The sequence below is a fragment of the Uranotaenia lowii genome, chromosome 1, assembly GCF_029784155.1.
Source record: "Uranotaenia lowii strain MFRU-FL chromosome 1, ASM2978415v1, whole genome shotgun sequence".
Taxonomy (NCBI): domain Eukaryota; kingdom Metazoa; phylum Arthropoda; class Insecta; order Diptera; family Culicidae; genus Uranotaenia; species Uranotaenia lowii.
The window spans coordinates 9,385,095-9,404,314 of NC_073691.1; the positions used below are offsets into that span (position 1 = coordinate 9,385,095).

General features: G+C 39.0%; 2 protein-coding genes across 5 annotated transcripts; one reads left to right on the plus strand and one right to left on the minus strand.

The window, feature by feature from the left end:
- The first annotated feature begins 703 nt into the window (after positions 1 to 703).
- On the plus strand, positions 704 to 12,927 carry LOC129740382 (armadillo segment polarity protein). Of its 3 annotated transcripts, none has more exons than XM_055732048.1 (5): positions 704 to 2,360; positions 4,680 to 4,883; positions 6,604 to 6,876; positions 7,641 to 7,734; positions 9,436 to 9,547. In XM_055732048.1, exons 1-5 carry the CDS (start codon positions 771 to 773, stop codon positions 9,447 to 9,449), a joined length of 2,175 nt encoding a protein of 724 aa, XP_055588023.1. In that variant the 5' UTR covers positions 704 to 770; the 3' UTR covers positions 9,450 to 9,547. The 3 variants fall into 3 exon arrangements, with proteins under 3 accessions (XP_055588023.1, XP_055588027.1, XP_055588018.1); XM_055732043.1 differs by lacking the exon at positions 9,436 to 9,547 and adding an exon at positions 11,320 to 12,927 and having other exon boundaries at positions 705 to 2,360; XM_055732052.1 differs by lacking the exon at positions 7,641 to 7,734.
- Positions 12,192 to 17,312, minus strand: LOC129740411 (uncharacterized). 2 transcript variants are annotated; one of them, XM_055732082.1, is made up of 3 exons: positions 17,212 to 17,312; positions 15,966 to 16,145; positions 12,192 to 13,872 (listed from the first exon to the last, which is right to left on the minus strand). In XM_055732082.1, the coding sequence occupies exons 2-3, from the start codon at positions 16,091 to 16,093 to the stop codon at positions 12,975 to 12,977; spliced, it is 1,026 nt and encodes a 341-aa protein (XP_055588057.1). In that variant the 5' UTR covers positions 16,094 to 16,145; positions 17,212 to 17,312; the 3' UTR covers positions 12,192 to 12,974. The 2 variants fall into 2 exon arrangements, with proteins under 2 accessions (XP_055588057.1, XP_055588048.1); XM_055732073.1 differs by lacking the exon at positions 17,212 to 17,312 and adding an exon at positions 16,645 to 17,122.
- Between the last annotated feature and the right edge of the window lie 1,908 nt (positions 17,313 to 19,220).

Sequence of the window (19,220 nt, forward strand, 5' to 3'; positions counted from 1 at the left end):
CCGCTTCAAATCGTCCTAGCAAATTATGTCATCAGAGCGACACACTATAATTTGTCTGCGGCTTGTCACTTTTCTGACGTACGACCTAAACGTATTAAGTGTTGTCCCCCTTGAGGTGATTCTCAGAACTCACCCCACAATACGATCGACAAAAAAGGAAAATTCCAATTGTTTAGAAATTATTTTCTCCTCGAAACTTTTTAATAATTCCTCCATTTGGAAAAAAGTGGAATAGATTATCAAATACATGGAGCTGTCGGAATTTTCCAAAGATTTTCTGCAACCAACGTCCAAAACGACATAAACTTTCTCAAAACGCCAAAGCGCACAAAAATATTTATCAGAAGCATTAACAAAGCATTCTGTTACAGTTTCCGTACAATGTTTGATGTACCTAAACTTATGTTCTGCCTTCATTCGTCTCATTCGACATTATTGGAAACCGAATTGAATTGTCGTCTTCCGGTTCAATTAGCCAGAAAACCGCAGATGTGACGCATGACACTGTACGAGGCGTCTGTCGTTTGACATGTTAATTTATTCCACCCGCAAGTCTTTGAAAATTCAACACAATAAATGGAGTTAAACATATTTGGTATTCAAAACCACTCGGTAATACAATTGAATTAGAAAAAACTATTCCACTGAATTTTTTTTCAAAGTTCCCATTATCTACCAACTAATTAACAGTAGATATTTTCAATAATTCATCAAATTACGTTTTTTTTCTCCCAACAGTGTCCCACAACCCCTACAATCCGGGCGCGGATATGCCGATGCCCTCAGCCAAGGAGCAAACGCTGATGTGGATGGATTCCGGTATCCACTCGGGGGCGATGACCCAGGTGCCGTCGCTGAGCGGCAAGGACGACGACATGGAGGACGACCCGTTGATGTTCGACATGGACCAGGGCTTCCCGCAGAACTTCACCCAGGATCAGGTGGACGATATGAACCAGCAGCTGAGCCAGACACGATCGCAGCGTGTCCGGGCGGCCATGTTCCCCGAAACGCTGGAGGAGGGTATCGAAATTCCGTCGACCCAATTCGATCCCCAGCAGCCGACGGCCGTTCAGCGCCTGACTGAACCGTCCCAAATGCTCAAACATGCCGTGGTTAATCTGATCAACTACCAGGACGATGCGGATCTGGCCACACGGGCCATCCCCGAGTTGATCAAGCTGCTGAACGATGAGGATCAGGTCGTTGTATCCCAGGCCGCTATGATGGTTCACCAGTTGTCGAAGAAGGAAGCTTCTCGTCATGCTATCATGAACAGTCCACAGATGGTCGCTGCCTTGGTGCGTGCTTTATCGCAGAGCAATGATCTGGAAACTACCAAGGGAGCCGTAGGAACCTTGCACAATTTGTCACACCATCGTCAAGGTTTGCTGGCCATCTTCAAATCTGGTGGAATTCCAGCATTGGTCAAGCTCCTGTCATCTCCAGTTGAATCGGTGTTGTTCTACGCCATCACAACACTTCACAATCTGCTACTCCATCAGGATGGCAGCAAGATGGCTGTTCGTCTGGCCGGAGGTCTCCAGAAAATGGTAGCCTTACTGCAGCGTAACAACGTTAAATTCCTGGCCATCGTCACTGATTGTTTGCAAATTCTGGCATACGGAAATCAAGAGAGTAAACTTATTATCTTAGCTTCCACCGGACCCAGCGAACTGGTCCGCATTATGCGTTCATATGACTACGAGAAGCTACTCTGGACAACTTCCCGGGTGCTAAAGGTTCTGTCCGTCTGCTCCAGCAACAAGCCAGCCATCGTCGAAGCCGGTGGTATGCAAGCCTTGGCCATGCATCTGGGTAACCCGTCTCAACGCTTGGTCCAAAACTGTCTCTGGACCCTGCGGAACCTCTCAGATGCTGCCACCAAGGTCGACGGTCTGGAAACACTGCTTTCCGGTTTGGTAACCGTGCTCGGATCGTCGGATGTGAACGTCGTCACCTGTGCTGCCGGCATTCTTTCCAATCTGACATGCAACAACCAACGCAACAAGGTTACCGTGTGCCAGGTGGGAGGCGTCGAAGCCCTCGTCGGTACCATCATCAACGCCGGAGATCGTGAGGAAATCACCGAACCGGCCGTTTGTGCCCTGCGCCATCTCACGTCGCGCCATCCGGAGTCGGAATCGGCCCAGAACATCGTTCGCAACGGGTACGGTCTGCCGGTGATCGTGAAGCTACTTAATCCGCCATCACGCTGGCCGTTGATCAAGGCGGTCATCGGGCTGATCCGCAACCTGGCCCTGTGCCCATCGAATGCGGCTCCGTTACGCGAGAACGGTGCCATCCACATGCTGGTGCGTTTGCTGTTCAAGGCGTTCCAGGATACGCAGCGGGTAAGTGTACGAAAAATTCTTCATATAAATTTATATCTATCAAAAGTAGCCTATACATTTTATGCTGATTTGTCCGAATTCAATACAGAAAAAATAGAAATTCGCTATTATAGTAAAAGGTTACCGGTCTTCTCGAAGGCTTCTTAAAGCTCTGAAAAAAGACTTTTTATGAGATCAGGACTTTTCAGATGATTCTCGAAAAAGAATTCTTTGACATCGACTCAGATTACAGAAACTACCGGTTAAAAATCTCCTTCGCTGCAACGCGTTGTATACTGTGGGGAAAGTCATGTCGCACAGCTTCAATCGTAGATGGAGTTACACGCACGTGTCGTCCCCAGGGTTTCCATCACGCTTTAGATGCTGACTCAATGGTTCTTGGTTTAAAATTGTCCTTTCAAAACTTTATGTATTCTGGAAAATGTAATCTTCAAATCATCAACTTAACCTGTCTCTCGAGAATTGTCAATACATATTTGTCTGTAGCTCGAATTTCACATCGCCAATGGTTGCTACTCCGTGATTGACCGAGGCCATCAATTTTGTCCAGAGGTCAAATTAATGGTATCTGAGATTGACAGCACATTCACAATGAACAAAACTTTACACATCAATTACGGCGCCGGCCACGTCCTAGTAGTCAATGGATAGAAGGAAAATAGAGAAAAGGGATTGAAAGAATAATAATTCATGCTTTAGAACCGAGGTCACCTCTGCATCCTAGCAAAACAATTGTTTGTGTGCATTGGGTAAAAAGGATATGATCAGGAAACACTTTTGACTAGTGTTATGTAATCTGGGTTAAAATTATATTCTACTAAGCTCCTGTGATTTCGAGATCAACTAATCAACTACTTCACCTATTCTAGCAACAAACTCATATGAATTTTGAAAATTCGTATTAAAATTGAATATTTATTTCCTACCAAGAAATGAGCAAATGAATCTTTCGAATAAATAATTTTTTTGTGTCGATTATAGTCGTTTTACCATCTTTATGGCATTCGCGACTTTGTATTCACGTTGCAGTTAGCGGACAGTCATTGAAAAACTTATCCGTTACAACTGTGCTCGATGTTTACTCTTGGACTCGAACTCACGGACATAGGCTCAGGAAGCAACTGACTTGCCAGCAGAGCTATATCACAATGATATAGAAAACTGTTTTTCAATTAAATGGTGTTATAATCCTTTTAATAATGCTTTGCAAAAATCTATTAGAAACCTTAACTAAATTTCAGGGGATTGTGCTGATAACTGCATAACTGCAAAATTTTGTTTATTATGACATCGTTAAGCATGTACTTATTAAAAAAAACTAAAACAATTTCATAAAGTAAAACTGATTAACCGAAAAATATTTTTTTTTTTGCAAAAATACTTTGATGGAAATGCTATATCTAACACAATCGAAAAAAAGTATACTCTCACATTTTCAATAGTAAAATTTTAGCACAGGTCGGTTTTAAAGTTTTCTTTCTAAAAACTTTCATTCCTGGATGATAGATTTTAGTTCAAAAACATTGTTTTTCCAATTAAAAATTTTTACCAGCAAACCGATCTTAGCACATCTTTATGGATCCTGAGCGTAAAAATTTAATAATATTGCCGAAGTTTGTATGGTCACGTTAAATTTGTACGCTAATTGGCGTGTAGAATTTAACCACTTTCCGTACGAAACAGCGTTTCAAGATACTTTCACAAGGTTTTACAGTATCAATTTACAAAAGATTTAGATATAACCTGTAAATGATTAAGTTCCTGTGAACAAAATCCACAAACTCGGTAGAGTTCGTGATGCAACATTATAAAGAGAAAATTGATTGAAGAATGTTAAACAAAAAAAAATGCTGTTTCAAGGAATAAGATTATTCTAATAATCAAATTATTAAATAGATCAGAATAGCTCACCAAGGCAGGATAAGCGGATTCATTTCAAGCTCAAATTTATCGAGTCCAGTCCCGTCCCATTTTTGAGGCTCTTTTGTTGGCCGATTTGGTGGAAATTCGTTTACCGGAAATGAAATGTAGTAACGCCATGGTGAATTAAAACGGATATCTTCTTGAAAACTCGTTTTCGATTTTTTCTGTCCACGTTTACATGGTCCGATTTTGTGTTTTTTTTTAAATTTAAAATTACACTACCCAACTAAAAAAAAAAAAAAAAAAATAATTTTAGCGGAGCTGGCACAAACACGACCGATCACCAATTTTTCTCATGGCCAACTCTTTCAATACATATTTGTCTCAATATATAAGAAACCCCTTTGATTTGTAATATTAAAATTATAAATTCCATTCGTTTCGTTTCAACTCTTTTTGCAGCAACGCTCTTCGGTGGCCACTAACGGGTCCCAACCGCCAGGAGCCTACGCCGACGGGGTTCGCATGGAGGAAATCGTCGAAGGCACGGTCGGTGCCTTGCACATCCTTTCGAAAGAGGAACTGAACCGGCAGCTGATCCGGCAGCAGAGCGTCATTCCGATCTTCGTGCAGTTGCTGTTCTACAATGACATCGAAAACATTCAGGTGGGTGTTGTTTATGGTTGAGTGTATTTATGGGTTGAGAAAACGTTCCCCGTTTGTCCCACCGTTGAAATCCCACCACCAATGCACACTGGTACAGAACATCAATCTAGCGGAACTAAATTAATAGCGCCCAGGGATGAAAAGATAGACTTTTGGTGTCTTCGACAACATTGCATAGTTTTACAAGGCGCATACTTTGAAATAAAATACAGAGTCGAGGGGTCCACCAATAGCAAGATAAAAATGCTAACTTTTTTGTTAAGCATTTTAGAGCTTTGGTTTCTTCTACAAAGTTGTTTATCTTAACAAAATACATAACTTTGCTGAACAAGTCAAAGTTCTACAATTTTATTCTAAGAAGTTACAATGAAATTAAGAAAAATACCTTGAAAAAACAGTTTTTTAAATCTGAAACGTTGTAGGTAAGACAAAACAATTTTCAGTCTTCGAAACAAAGTTGTAAAATCTTAAGTTCTACAATCGCTTAGTACATTATGATGTGTTTTGAAATTGCTGAAGCGCTGCAGATAGCATTTAGTGTAATATATTAACGATTTTCAAAGCAAAGTGGTTCGAATTGCGCAAATTTTCGCACCATCAGCCAATGTGGATTTTATTTTTGGTATTAAGAGGAATTATTACCATATAAAACTAGCGTGGAACTCGGTGGAACTTGAAGCAATTTTAAGATTGAAAATCTAGTATTTTGTTCACAAATATCACTTTTTCAGACACTTGTTTTTACAACATTTGCTTCGGTCAGGAATAAATGGTGTATATCAACGTGTTGTCAGCTCTGGTTTCAAAATGGTCATAAATCCTTTGCTCAAATTGAGTTTGAAATCCAACGAAAACTTATTATCTCAAAAGTGTTTTTATCGTTAAATAGAGCCAAAATTGGCCTGCCACCAGCTACTGAAAGCTGAAAGCTAGTTTACTTTTGGAATTAAATCACTTTCACGTGTTGGTACAGATATCATTTATCTATATATTTATTTATTTATTGTTCACGGTCTTCGATAACTCAATATCATACAGACTGGTTACTTAAACTACGCTTTATATGGTAATAATTCCTCTTAATACCAAAAATAAAATCCACATTGGCTGATGGTGCGAAAATTTGCGCAATTCGAACCACTTTGCTTTGAAAATCGTTAATATATTACACTAAATGCTATCTGCAGCGCTTCAGCAATTTCAAAACACATCATAATGTACTAAGCGATTGTAGAACTTAAGATTTTACAACTTTGTTTCGAAGACTGAAAATTGTTTTGTCTTACCTACAACGTTTCAGATTTAAAAAACTGTTTTTTCAAGGTATTTTTCTTAATTTCATTGTAACTCCTTAGAATAAAATTGTAGAACTTTGACTTGTTCAGCAAAGTTATGTATTTTGTTAAGATAAACAACTTTGTAGAAGAAACCAAAGCTCTAAAATGCTTAACAAAAAAGTTAGCATTTTTATCTTGCTATTGGTGGACCCCTCGACTCTGTATTTTATTTCAAAGTATGCGCCTTGTAAAACTATGCAATGTTGTCGAAGACACCAAAAGTCTATCTTTTCATCCCTGGGCGCTATTAATTTAGTTCCGCTAGATTGATGTTCTGTACCAGTGTGCAATGGGGGAAGTCATGCGCAGTTTTAGAGATTCCCCTCTTGGGGCGTTCTTTCCGGTGTTTGAAAAATACATAACGGCTTATTTTGTTTCCCCAGCGTGTCGCTGCCGGCGTGCTCTGCGAGCTTGCCGTCGACAAGGAGGTGGCGGAGCTGATCGAGGCCGAGGGAGCCACTGCGCCGCTAACCGAGCTGCTCAACTCGGCCAACGAGGGTGTCGCCACCTATGCCGCCGCCGTCCTTTTCAAGATGAGCGAGGACAAATCGATGGACTACAAGAAGCGCTTCTCGAGCGAACTGACCACCCTGCCGGTGTTCCGTGACGACAGCATGTGGAACAACGGGGAGCTCGGCATGGGGCCAGATCTGCAGGTAAGAAGCTTGTTGTGTATATTCCGGCGGAAGGTTAGATGTTGTACATAATTTCCAATCGCTTCTATCGGGTTTGATGGGTGATTTTGTCCTTACGAAACTGCGAAGTATCCTTTGACGAGGATCGCCAGGTTTGTTTTCATTATCCGATTCTACATGTTGCACCATCGGCTGAATAGTGGAATTTCGATTTTGTTTTTGCTGCATTTGAGTTCAGTTATTTGATAGCTGAAGCCTTTTAACGCTTAATTTATTTTATTGCTTTTTCATTTATTTGTTTATAGACTTTTCATATTTTGCTTGGCTTACAACTTCCTAATATTTTTGTCACGCTTGTTTAGAACATTTTATAACTCAACGTTCAACTTCAAGTTTTGCATTTTATTTCATACTCAAGCTTTCTCACGCTTCATTTTTAAATTAGTTCCGTCTGGAAACGATTGGAAATATTTTCATCGATCTCTAAGCATCAGAATATCTACTGATTGAAACAAAATCAAAAATATCGGTTAAGTATTTTAGGTTATCGGTTAGACCAGTATATTTTAGTTTCCCATATAAAAAATTCTAATTGGTTTTCTTTCTGTTTTTCTTCCTTTATTTTTTCGGTATTATTTGTGAAATGATCAAATCAAAACCCACCAAATTCACCATGATGCTGTAACCACCGCTCACACAATCAAAAACACTTTTAAAAACGCCTGTTTGTACAAATGAATCCACAACAACACCACCACAATCTATTATAACTGAACATAATCTAGGACATCCTGTCCCCGGACCAGGCCTACGAGGGTCTCTACGGTCAGGGTCCCCCCAGTGTGCACAGTTCCCACGGAGGCCGTGCATTCCAGCAAGGTACGTATTTCGTAGTAGATAGCGATTATCTGGTGCTGGTGGATTTTCAGGAAAAGAAAAAGATTTTTTTTTAGGAATATATCTAATTATATGAAAAAAAACCGCTCTTTTTTGCAGCCTTCCATTCAATCTCTAGCATAACAGTTCTTAGCTCTAACATTGTTTCGCTCTTAGAGGTTTTTGAAGCGTGGGGTAGTATTCGTTGTGATTTGAAGAGGAACTTGGATGGAACAGAAATGTGTGGACAGGTTCCGGATAAACTGCTGCAAAGTGAAATTTTAAAAAGAGTAAAAAAGGATTTGTTTTTGAATAATCTCACAATCTCAGTAACAATTGAAACACAAAGCAAATAATAGTGATTTATAGAAGATTTAGATGATCTTCCAATAGCTCCGGCTTAAATCGTGACGATTTTACAGTAAATCTGATTTCGGCTAGACGACCTTCCGTTACTCGCGCCGATGTTTCAGTTGCTCTGGTCTAACGACCTTCTATTAACTCCACCATGACGATTTTCCTTTGCCCTGCTTCCCTGATCTTCCAGTGGATTTCCTACTTGACGAACTTTCATAACATCGGCTCAACGACCTCCTAATAGGTCCACTTATGACCCTTAATGGCTCCTAATGGGTCCACCTATGACTCTTAATGGCTCCGAATAAACGACTTCCCAGCTCTGGCTCTGACCCACCGACCTATCTCTGTGACTACTGTCTAACGACTTTTCAAAGGCTCCGGATCGATGACTTTCGTTTGGTTTCGGACCGGCGACCTTCCGTGGCTTAGACCTGACCTTTTTGGAAAATCCAGCTCGACAACTTCTATTCAGCCATCTTTTATGACCCAGGTATGTGTAGCTTTGAGTGGCATTGGTTCAATGACCTTCCAATATGGCTAGGCGACTTTCCAATGACTGCAGTCCAGGTTATTTACAAAGCCACTCCCAGCAATACCTTTCCTCTTTACGGCTAAGGGCATGACCTCTTTCTACTAACGATTTGAGAATTGACCTCGTACTGACTTAAGGTTAACACACACATACCTTTCCTTGATACGACTCAAGGTCTGATCTCTCCTCTGACAACTCAAGATCTGACGTCTCGTCGATGACTAAAGGTTAACATACACATACCTTTTTTCTACATAGCTAAATGCCTGATTTCTTTAACTACTCGAGATTTGACCTCTTCTCGTCATGACTCGAGGTTAATACGCACACGCGTCCTCTCGTCGATCTAAGGCCTGATATTTCCACTAGAGACTCGAGATGACCGCTCCCCATAAAGACTCGGGGTTGAACAAGCAAACATTGCCTCATAACGACTCCAGTCATGACCTCTTATCACTAGGATTCGAGTTTTGTCACGTAAACCTTTTTAAAGGTCATCCCTATTTCTATCTACAAGTCATAGCTTTAAAATATTTGATTTTATGGAGCAGGCCGATTATAAATTGTTTGAACATATACAGACCTAAGTGATTACCTTGCGGCACGCTGGAAGAAACCTTTTATATTTGAAAAATTCTTAAAATGATCCTAAGCAAGCAATCACTTCTGCCCAAGTTGTTCTTAAATGTTACAAATACTACCCCACACAAATGGTGACCTTTTCGATGCGGAAGACGGTTCTCTTGTTTCTGTACCATCCATATCAAACCTCATGATCCCCCTTTCTCTTTGCTCTGTTTGTGTACTTTCAGCTAAACCAGCCTAACATATATCATCACTAAAGAAGCAAAAATCTAACAGAAAATAACTACTAAAATTACTAAAAACAGTAAACCTCCCTGAAGCAAAACACAGAAAAAAAAACAGAAATCACACCCATTTGTTCCGTTGTGCTGTCCTGAAAAGGAAACATTAGAAAGGAAAAACTAAAACAAGTTGATTAACCACTTCATCAGTAGTGTAACATTGGAAAGATAAAAAACAACGGATTAAGGCAAATTGCTTCCCTCAACCCCCAACTTTCTCGAGTGGATGAACTTATATTACCTATAGTGCAAGTGTAGAACAAGTGATTGAATGTTGACGATACTCAGTAACGGTTCCGTGAAGGATTTATTATTTATAACACCTCTCCTCCCCTTGTACTCCTCTATTTCATCTATTTATATCGAACGCAAAAACAACACTCAAACGAAAAAAAATGACAACTTCATCAATGTTAGTAGTCGTAAGCCCAACAAGAAAGCAAATAACCAGCAGAATGGTTACAAAAGAAGTTACACAACTGAGGTGTAACAACAACAAAACATAGACAGAAAATAATGGAAATCCGTAAAATGTTTAAAATTAAAAATTATTAAATTCAAATGAGAAAACGAAACTGTTAAAAAATACAACAAAATAAAAAGGGAAGCACGAGTGGTGAACTTAAGAAAACACCTCGACAAGAAGCAGTAGTAAACACCGAATCATCGAATCGAGACAGCGTCAAGCAACTCAACTCAACCTCCAAAGGACTCTGTCCATCTTTCTGGGTCATATTCAACGCTACCCAATAGAGGTGACTGCTTCCAAAATTTTTGACCGCAACTTATTGCTAGAGTACTTTTACTTTGAATTCAATCACGTTGATGCCTTTTTTTTCAAAATTTTGGATTTGTTACTTTTGCACCTACAATATTTATGGGTTATCACTCTGCTCTTCATTTTGCTTGGATTTTGGATTGTTTTTTTTTTCTTTCTTAGTGTAAAGAAGTGGAAGGGCTTAACTTTCACTTAGAATGCGTTCGTTTTTTCGTTTGAAACAGTTTTCAATTCTGCACGTGTTATTTTTACCCTTCAATTCGTGAGGCTTTTACACGTGTGTATTTTATAGGTGTGGAGATTTTTTAGTGTACATGATTTTAAGGCTAGTTGTTTTTTAGATTGATTCCCGTGAATATATCACTGTACTTATTGTTTTTTATAGCACCGTAAGATTTCTGGATAATTTTGACAATACGCGATTAGTGACAGAAAAAGCATGAAAAATTGTCAAGTACTAAGCTAAAGCTAGGCTAAAGCTAAGCTAAGGCTAAGCTAAGGCTAAGCTAAAGCTAAGCTAAGCTGAAGCTAAGCTTAGCTAAACTAAAGCTAAGCTAAGCTAAAAATAAGTTAAGCTAAAGCTAAGCTAAGAAAAGCTTAAGCTAAGCTAAAACTAAGCTGAGCCAAAGCTAAAGCAAATCTAAGCTAAGCTAAAGCTAAACTAAAGTTAAGCTGAACTAAAATAAAGCTAAGCTAAGCTAAAGTTAAGCTATGCTAAGCTAAAATTATGCTAAGTTAATATTGTGTACATTGAGAAATTTAGGTATTCTCAAAATTCAGGGTTGCGAATGTCTTCGTAATTGAAGTTAATTGAGCGACTTTTGCGTAACTTTTATTGGACAGTCTCGAAGACAAAACCTTTCGCAGTGGAGATCTTCACTGTTAAAATTCAAAGTGAGAAATGCATTAGATTTTTCAACAATTTGTTCCTGATTAGCATGAATTTACCATTTTGTAGAATTTATTAGAAAATTTTAGTTTTTCTTCCTTTTATAATCGGCTATTATTTGTTTCGAATACATTTTTAACACTTATTATTCTTCCACCGATAGGCTACGACACTCTGCCGATAGACTCGATGCAGGGTCTGGAGATCGGGGGCAACACTGGCACCGGGGGACCTCCATCGGTGGCCCAGCCGACCTCTCCCTATCCGATGGATGTCGGAGAGATGGACGCCAGCGAGCTGACCTTTGACGTGATGCCGTCACCACCGCAGGACAACAACCAGGTCGCGGCCTGGTACGATACCGACCTCTAAGCGTCGGTTTACGAAATCGTATTATCAATTGATGAGCAACTCTTATTTTCTGCTAAATTTTATACATTATATTTTACGCCGTGCTTCCAACATATATTGACGCGAATATCAACCACAACACAACAGAACACAGCCGGGCAGCTTTCGCGGTATCCTCAAAAGGATACAGTTTCCAACGACCGTGTCTCAGATCCATTGTGATAGCAAAATTTATTCGACGCAGCTTAACACTGACCTACCTATACGTTAAATGTGTGTTGGAAGTTTGATCTTAAAATCATATTTTAGCCACTCTATTTTTACATAAGTACTTTATGTATTTTAAGCGATCATAAACGATATCAAACTACAAATTTATTAAAAGAAGATTGAAAAATCATTTTAACCCTAGAGACAATTGGAACGTCCCGAATCAAAATCTTTATATTTCTAGAACGATATATATTTATGTTAAAACGAAGAGTTATTTTATTTTCGACACACCGGCCAATCTACGATCTATGGCGGGGTGTTTGCTACTGCATTTTTATCGATAACAATTGCAAATCCCACGATTTTCAATCAGCAGCATGAGCATAAAATCAGCAAACAGAAATTCGGCAAATTGTTGAGACTCCAAGAGCAAACAAATTAATGAAATGCACTTCAAAATCCCTATTAGTATAAATGTTATCGTGCAAAAAAAACTGAATAAGCCAGCAGCAAAGAAAACCCGACAAAACAGCATCACCTTTAGCACTTACTGAGCAGTCAAATGAGAATAAAAACTACGACTGGATTAAAAATATACAAAAAAAAAACTAGGAAAAAACTGGAACACTTTTCTCATCGCCACAATTCAAGATTTGAGCATTTAGAAGTTTATAATGAAAACAAAAAACAAATTATCCACGTAAGAATTGCATTGTGGAGCTGTTTCCCAGAAGTAAGTAAATAAGTCGAAACATTTTTCATTTTTTTTCGGTTTTGACTTTGTTCTGCGGTTTGGATTATCCAACTCTCGCGTTTGATTTTCGGCGGAAAAGAACGCTCGAGTTGAATTTTGGTTTCTTTTTTTTATAATAATCGTATGATACCGAACCCTGCTGGAAGTTGGTGGATTGCAGTTCCATTCGATTGAATTTTGTAAGTGCTGAGCCGAATCGTAGGAAAAATAAAATACAAAGTAAGGCGAATAAGTTTTATGGAAGCAGTAACAGCATACAGAACGACATACACGAACACACTACGACAAACAAAATAATTAACCTTATTATATACCTATATTTGAATTTAAAACAAAAACAATTGATTATTGAAGTAATTATTATACATTTTATGATGAAACAGAACCTTCCTTTCAATTATATAAAAGCGTAAGGAGAAAAATATATGAAAAGCTATACAATGCCTAAATGTAGCGCGCGTTCTCGCAAACGGGACTCAATTCGATGACAAGATCCTTGTTCAAACTTCCAGCAACCCACGCTGATCAAAGCGTTTCAACATCGGTTTCACAATAGCCTGGTACAACTTGCCGCTGTACTGGATCTTGCGGGCTTTTTCGGCAACCTTTTCGTCGACCATCGCCTCGAAGCTAGCCTCCACTGTATCGGTTCGCTCCATCATCACAATCGGCAGAATCGACACGATCGAAACGAACGACCAAAATTCCATCCGCTTCCGTTCCCGCTTCACATCAGCCAAACTGGGAATGTTTTCAAGCCCTATCGTCTGCATTGCCTCCTTCAAACTCCTGTGATATACCTGGATCAACTCCTCTTCCCGATCTCTCGTTTTCAAATCTGGACAGTTGGCCAGTGCGTAGTTCAGATCGATGCCCGGGCTCGAATAGTAACAAATCTGATAGTCCACGAACACTACATCGTCAACCCGACCCGACTTTTCATCATACTTAAACAGCATATTGTTACACCAAAGGTCCCCGTGGTTCAACACGCAATAACCATCCTCAACCTTTTGGGTCATGCAGGCCTCCAGTTTGGTCAGATAAAATGGCAGCAGCCGCTTCAATTTTGCCAACACAGCCGGGTCGAAATCATCCCAGCTATCTTCGATGGTGCTGACCAACGTTTCGAACCCCTTCTGGAACACCACCGTGATGCAGTCCGATTTGCGCTGTTCAACTGGCGGAAACAGGCTGAAGTGGAAGTACTTATCGAGCACGTCTCTGTTGCCGCTGGCAAATTTTATGGAGGCCGCATGCAGTTTGCCGATTTTTGACATGATCAGCGCACAGTGATCGTAATCGAGCCCGGCGTGCCGATTAGCCATGATGTATCCGAGCGATTTCAGATCGTGGAAGACGATCATGCGTTCCGGGTCCCGGGTGGCGTAGAAACATCTGAAAGAGGAATAAACTTTAGTCTTCTTAGCTATTTAGGTTTAGGCGTGTAAAAAAAGTAGTCTTCAGAATGTAATAACAGCTCAGAAGCATGCCAGCTGTTGATCTATGAGCATGAACCAAATTCTGTACATCGAAAACGGTGGTTGTTTCTCCTAGGAAGATTTTCCAACCTCATGGTCAAGAGAAGCAGATGAGACTGCTTCGAAACCGTCAGACGGGTAGTGAAGAGGTGTTCCAAGCCTTACTTCAAACAGTAAGCTCAGTTTTTTGCAGCACGACAGTCGCTAAAGGTTTTACGGCTCTAGGCTTCATCCGATGGAACCAGCAATTTTTAAGTGATTTCTACAGTCTGCTGAAATCGCTATATCGGGCTCTCGTGTGCAGCATTTTAGATTTTGGAGTACAAATTTATCGAGAAAATGGACAAATGACAACGATGCCTCGTCAAATATGCTCTACGCCACCATGGATCGACGGATTTGTACTCCTGCTTTACGAAAAACGGTAATTTCTACTTAATCTACCGACGCTAGCATCACGACGCAATTTTATACAACGGGATTTCATTTTTGAAATTGGTGTTTAAACCTAGAATAGGATAGTTTCATCTCTCTAAATAATTTGAAGCATCTGTAAGATTGTTAAATTAAATTAAAATTAAATTAAATTAAATTAAAAAACTGTCTGAATTTCAAAAGAAAATCGAAAACTGATTCTTACAGAGAGATTCGAGATTCCGTGTACTTCTAGGCCTTAGATACTTGTCCAGAGAGGCCCTCAAACAGAAGACGAAGCTCAGGGAGGGGGTGAAGATGGCTTAAATTGTTGCCGTGGACTGTGTTCAAGTTTAGACATGGCGCTAGAACTAAGAGTTCGAAACTATTCATCGATATTTTCCTGCCCGCAGTGTAGTGGGTGCCCTCTTTTCCTGAAGTGCTTTTGCTCTGAAATCGACAGAAATGGCCAGGTTAAAGCGTGTGGATCTAACAGCGATCAACTTCTGTTTCTGTTCAATTCCGGTTATGGAAGTAATTATATGACTTAATGGTTAAGTCAATGAATCAAGATTGATGTTTCGATTCTCGGCATTGGAAATATTTCGACAAAAACAAAGCAGAAGTTTAAAACTGCTGTCGTCCATTCTGCGAATTTTTTCGAAGCTGGTCGATGAATTTTGCTTTCAGCTATCGAGTGTGAAGGCATAACCTAAGATCTCTAGGAGCTAACTGAAACGTCTCGGCGAAAGAGACTCATAACTTACTGGCACATGTACAGTTTTGAAAATCCGAGGAAATTTAATTAAAAAACTAATTCATGCGATTTAGGTGAGTAATTTTTTAAGTTTTAAAGGTTCAGCACAACCCTTCCGATGCAAAAATTGCTGTAACAAAGCTTGGTGGCTCCAGAGAGATCGTCAATTTGGACGTTGATCTTTTGAATCAGAAATAAAGCACCAGTACACGGAATTTTGAAGGAGAACCATCAACATGGGCGCATCAGAAAGAGTGGTTTCAGTGGAGGAAATTGGGAATATCAGGCAGTATTTCCTGTCATATGAACCGCGAAGGACCGCAATTTCTCTACAAAGTGGTTTATTTAGGATTTTTTCGCCTGATTAACATTGATTGAAAAACAGCCATCTGGCCGTTTTCTTTTGCAAGAGAGTACGTTTTTTTAAATAAACTGTTTCAGGAACAGGTCTTTTATTTTACGCGTGCTAACTGGACCTTGATCGTAGGTCTACACCGCCCGTGTCATCAAGATTCAGCATTGTAAGTGGAGAGAATAGATGCCTAGATTCACTTGAATGGAATGGCGTGGCAACAAAACTGAGCCTCAGAAATACGAATTGTCGATGAGAATCTTGGCTGAGATCCAATTAAACTCTGGTTCCTTACAGTGAACAGTGATGATCTTTTGTTTATCCCTTTGCATCGGACAACCAAACAAACTGAATTTTGGATCTGTACCTCTGATGAACCATAGAAAGGTTTAGGATTTTGAATTTGGGCCCAACTCTTTCTCCGATCAGTTCTGTAGAAATTACAGTCTCTGGAGCCACTCTCAGACTTAAGTATGTATGTACTTACTTAGCGGCAAAGAAAGCATCTCCAGCAATCTGGGACAGCTGCGGCAGTACGTTCATAAACATTTCCACTTCCTTCTCGTACATAATGAATTCCTCGATGACTGCTCCCCGGCTTCCGGAAGTTGGCATACACTTGACCACCAGCGAAACGTGTTCCAATTTGTCCGCCTTCGGCGATGATCTTCAGAAGAAATTATTAAGTTGAAATTTTAATGTACAAAAAATAACAACACAAAGTTAACAAGCTAATAAGGCCGGAACAAATATTAAATTCTTCTTTTGACACCCCCTCCCATCCCCCCCTTCGACTTTTCCAAAAATTCTGAAGAGGAGAATGAATAAGGTTTAAGGTATTTTACTGAAAATTTTTATAAATTCTTCGAAAACTCAAACAGTTCAAAGAGCGAAAGGCAAACTGTATAAAATGGGAATCGTATCACCATTTGTACTCGAAATTTTTGTCAGATTTTCGTTAAAAAAAACTCGATTTTTCGATTTTTTGCGATGTAGGTTATATGCAAGTTGCAAGCATTAGTTTTTATTATTCCCCCTCGTGATGTTTCAACTCCTAGTGAAAAAAGAAGGATTCCAAATTTGTTCCGGTCTTATTATTTTAATAAATCAGTTTTTTTTATCATTTTTAATAAATAAATTATCATTTTTTCATTTTTCAGTATTACCGATAACTGATCTGAATACGGAAGACATCACTCATATAATTATCGCCACTTGAGGTGGCCGCAGAAATATCGAAGCTGTGCACCTGCAACCCATCCTTCTGGAAACCGTTAACGAGAGCCTTCCGGATAAGCTCCTCGCCAAGATATTCCGGTATTGAAACCTTCACTTCAGCGGACATAACTGAACTATAAAAAATCAATATCAGTTGGCAATAAACCCGAAAAGCGATCCCACAACTCGAAAGGTTCCTGTAGAACTGACAATGAGACCAGCGAATTTTATCATCCCGACTCCTCCGCTAGCTCTAGGTAGGTGCTATCATCATCATTCAAAGGAAACAGAAGCAGATCAACAGAAAAACGTGATCTAATTCAACCGCTGGCAGAGTCCAAACAAAACCTTATCAAATTATTTTTATTCGCACTATCATGCTTTCGCGTTTCCCCTTTTAGACTGGCTGGACTGGACCCGAGGACAGAAGTCAACAATATCCAATATTTGCACTAGCAAATGGCACAATTAGTCGGGGAGCTACCGTTATCCCCTTGGACAGACCTACTAACTACCTGATTTGAATATCGTCGTCCCCAAAGGCTAGTTGATGCTGATGATGATGTCTCCCGCCCGATCATAACGTGAGTTTTGATTGAAAATGGCAAATTTATCGCCATTTGAATAACGACACATTCCCGGAATAGTAGAGTGCACTTCGCATTTGGTTGACATGCCGCCACATGCGACTCAATCGACGTAAAGAAAGATGTATTGCATTCCTACTGGACATTAACGACTTTTAAATGAAGCGTTCCGAATCATGTAAGTCACATTGCGGATGAAAATAGTAATTTCTCGTAAAATATGTTCAGGGTTAATTTTTCATTTTTTTTCTTTTTTTCAATGTAGTTAAACTGCCAGGGTGATTCTTCCCTAAAAGGGGTCAACAATAGCTCTTCCAATGCTTGAACTCATCGGGACTATTTGTCCTGCCTGAAATTAGAATTCATTGAAGAAAATAATCTGATTTTACTTTTTTTTTTAATGATTGAGCAAAAACGATTTGCTACGATAAACATTAAATACACACAAAAAAAAACTGAGTTTTACATTTGATGTAAAATTTGATTTCATGTAAAATTCGGTCAGATGTGATGTATATTATAACGCAGCCCTGAAAAAAACCATGCGCTTCCTCATTCGATTCAATTTGTTGTAATTTTACATGACTTTTGATTGAAACGATGTTTTGAATCGGAAACGTTGCTATCGCGCACAGGGTGTGTCTTATTGTTTGCAAATTTTAATAAATATAAAAAAGATAAATCCTGTTAACAATTTTCACCAAAAACAAATTATCTATGTTTTATTGCTTATTGTAAAAAAAAACTTTAAAAATAGTATATTACTCGATAGAATTTTGTAGACTTTATTGGAGAAGTGAATTTTTTTTCTGAGCAACAGGTCGCCTCTTGTCTTTGATTCTTAATATTTTAAAAAAATATGGGAATAACTCTAACCGATAACAATGATACGAATTCTAATAATTAAAAATGAATAGCACAAAAAGTAGTCAAACTTTTCATTTAAATAAATATTGCACAAAAAGGTCAACAATATTTTCAATTTGTGGTTACAAAAGATTCAGCACAACAAAGCTTCTTTCTACTTATTCTTCGATTTATGTATAAACTTGTGAATACAAAAAAATCAGGTTCTTGGATTTATATACAAATGAATCGTTTTGAATCGTTCAATATTTATACAAACAAATTACAAACTTCATTACCCCTTCCTCACATTCCATCATTTTTCAAAGGACATTTCAATGTACAACGAACAAATAACAAGTATTATTAATCAAAAAACATTCTAGATAAACTTACCTATTTTGAAAAGTAGGTAATGAAAAATTGTTTTCATAATCATCCATCCAAAAAGTATTAACGAAACAAAAAGAAAATTCAGATACACCCTGTGTTAGGATCGTTTCACAAACAAACACCGAACGGCCGGCCGGTAAGCAGCAAGTCCGATTTGATGCGCGAAGAAAATGCTGTTTCAAATCTGGAACTCGTAGATTCCTAGTAATCATAAACATTACCCAGCTAACATGAAATCGTAATAGAAATGATAATCCAAATCGAATATTAAGACATTTTCAATAACCATCGTAAACAAGCTGGTATTGAGTGATTTTCTATCATTCATTTACGAGAAGCTTTGCCCAAAAAAAGTTGAATCGGATAGCAGTTTAGTCAATTCGTAAATATGTCTCCAAATAGTTGAGAATACGCTAATTCGACATTTACGATTTGAGTAAACTGATTTGCGATAAATGGGCGATCCTTCCTTCTTTCTTTCTTTGACCGGTTCGTAAACAGAAAATCTCACATATAGAGCTATAGCGCGACACATTTCAACTGATGAGTTGGCATAGTGGTAAGATACCGGACAGACAACTCGGAGGCTGGAGTTCAAATCTCGGTCGGGGAATTTTTTTTTTTTCGTTTTACTCAATTACTTCAAATCGTATATTTTGCATTTTGTGGGGAAATCGAATCGTTAAAATCTTGTCATT

Bases quoted from the DNA above. Each gene is read 5' to 3' on its own strand.
- LOC129740382 (XM_055732043.1), top strand. From the start codon at position 771: ATGCCGATGCCCTCAGCCAAGGAGCAAACGCTGATGTGGATGGATTCC. The intron at 2,361-4,679 runs GTACGAAAAATT...CTCTTTTTGCAG, and splicing joins AGGATACGCAGCGGGTAAGT to CAACGCTCTTCGGTGGCCAC. The intron at 7,735-11,319 runs GTACGTATTTCG...TTCCACCGATAG, and splicing joins AGGCCGTGCATTCCAGCAAG to GCTACGACACTCTGCCGATA.
- LOC129740411 (XM_055732073.1), bottom strand. From the start codon at position 16,823: ATGTCCGCTGAAGTGAAGGTTTCAATACCGGAATATCTTGGCGAGGAG. The intron at 16,146-16,644 runs GTAATACTGAAA...TTTCTTCTGAAG, and splicing joins CGTATTCAGATCAGTTATCG to ATCATCGCCGAAGGCGGACA. The intron at 13,873-15,965 runs GTAAGTACATAC...TTCCTCTTTCAG, and splicing joins GATGCTTTCTTTGCCGCTAA to ATGTTTCTACGCCACCCGGG.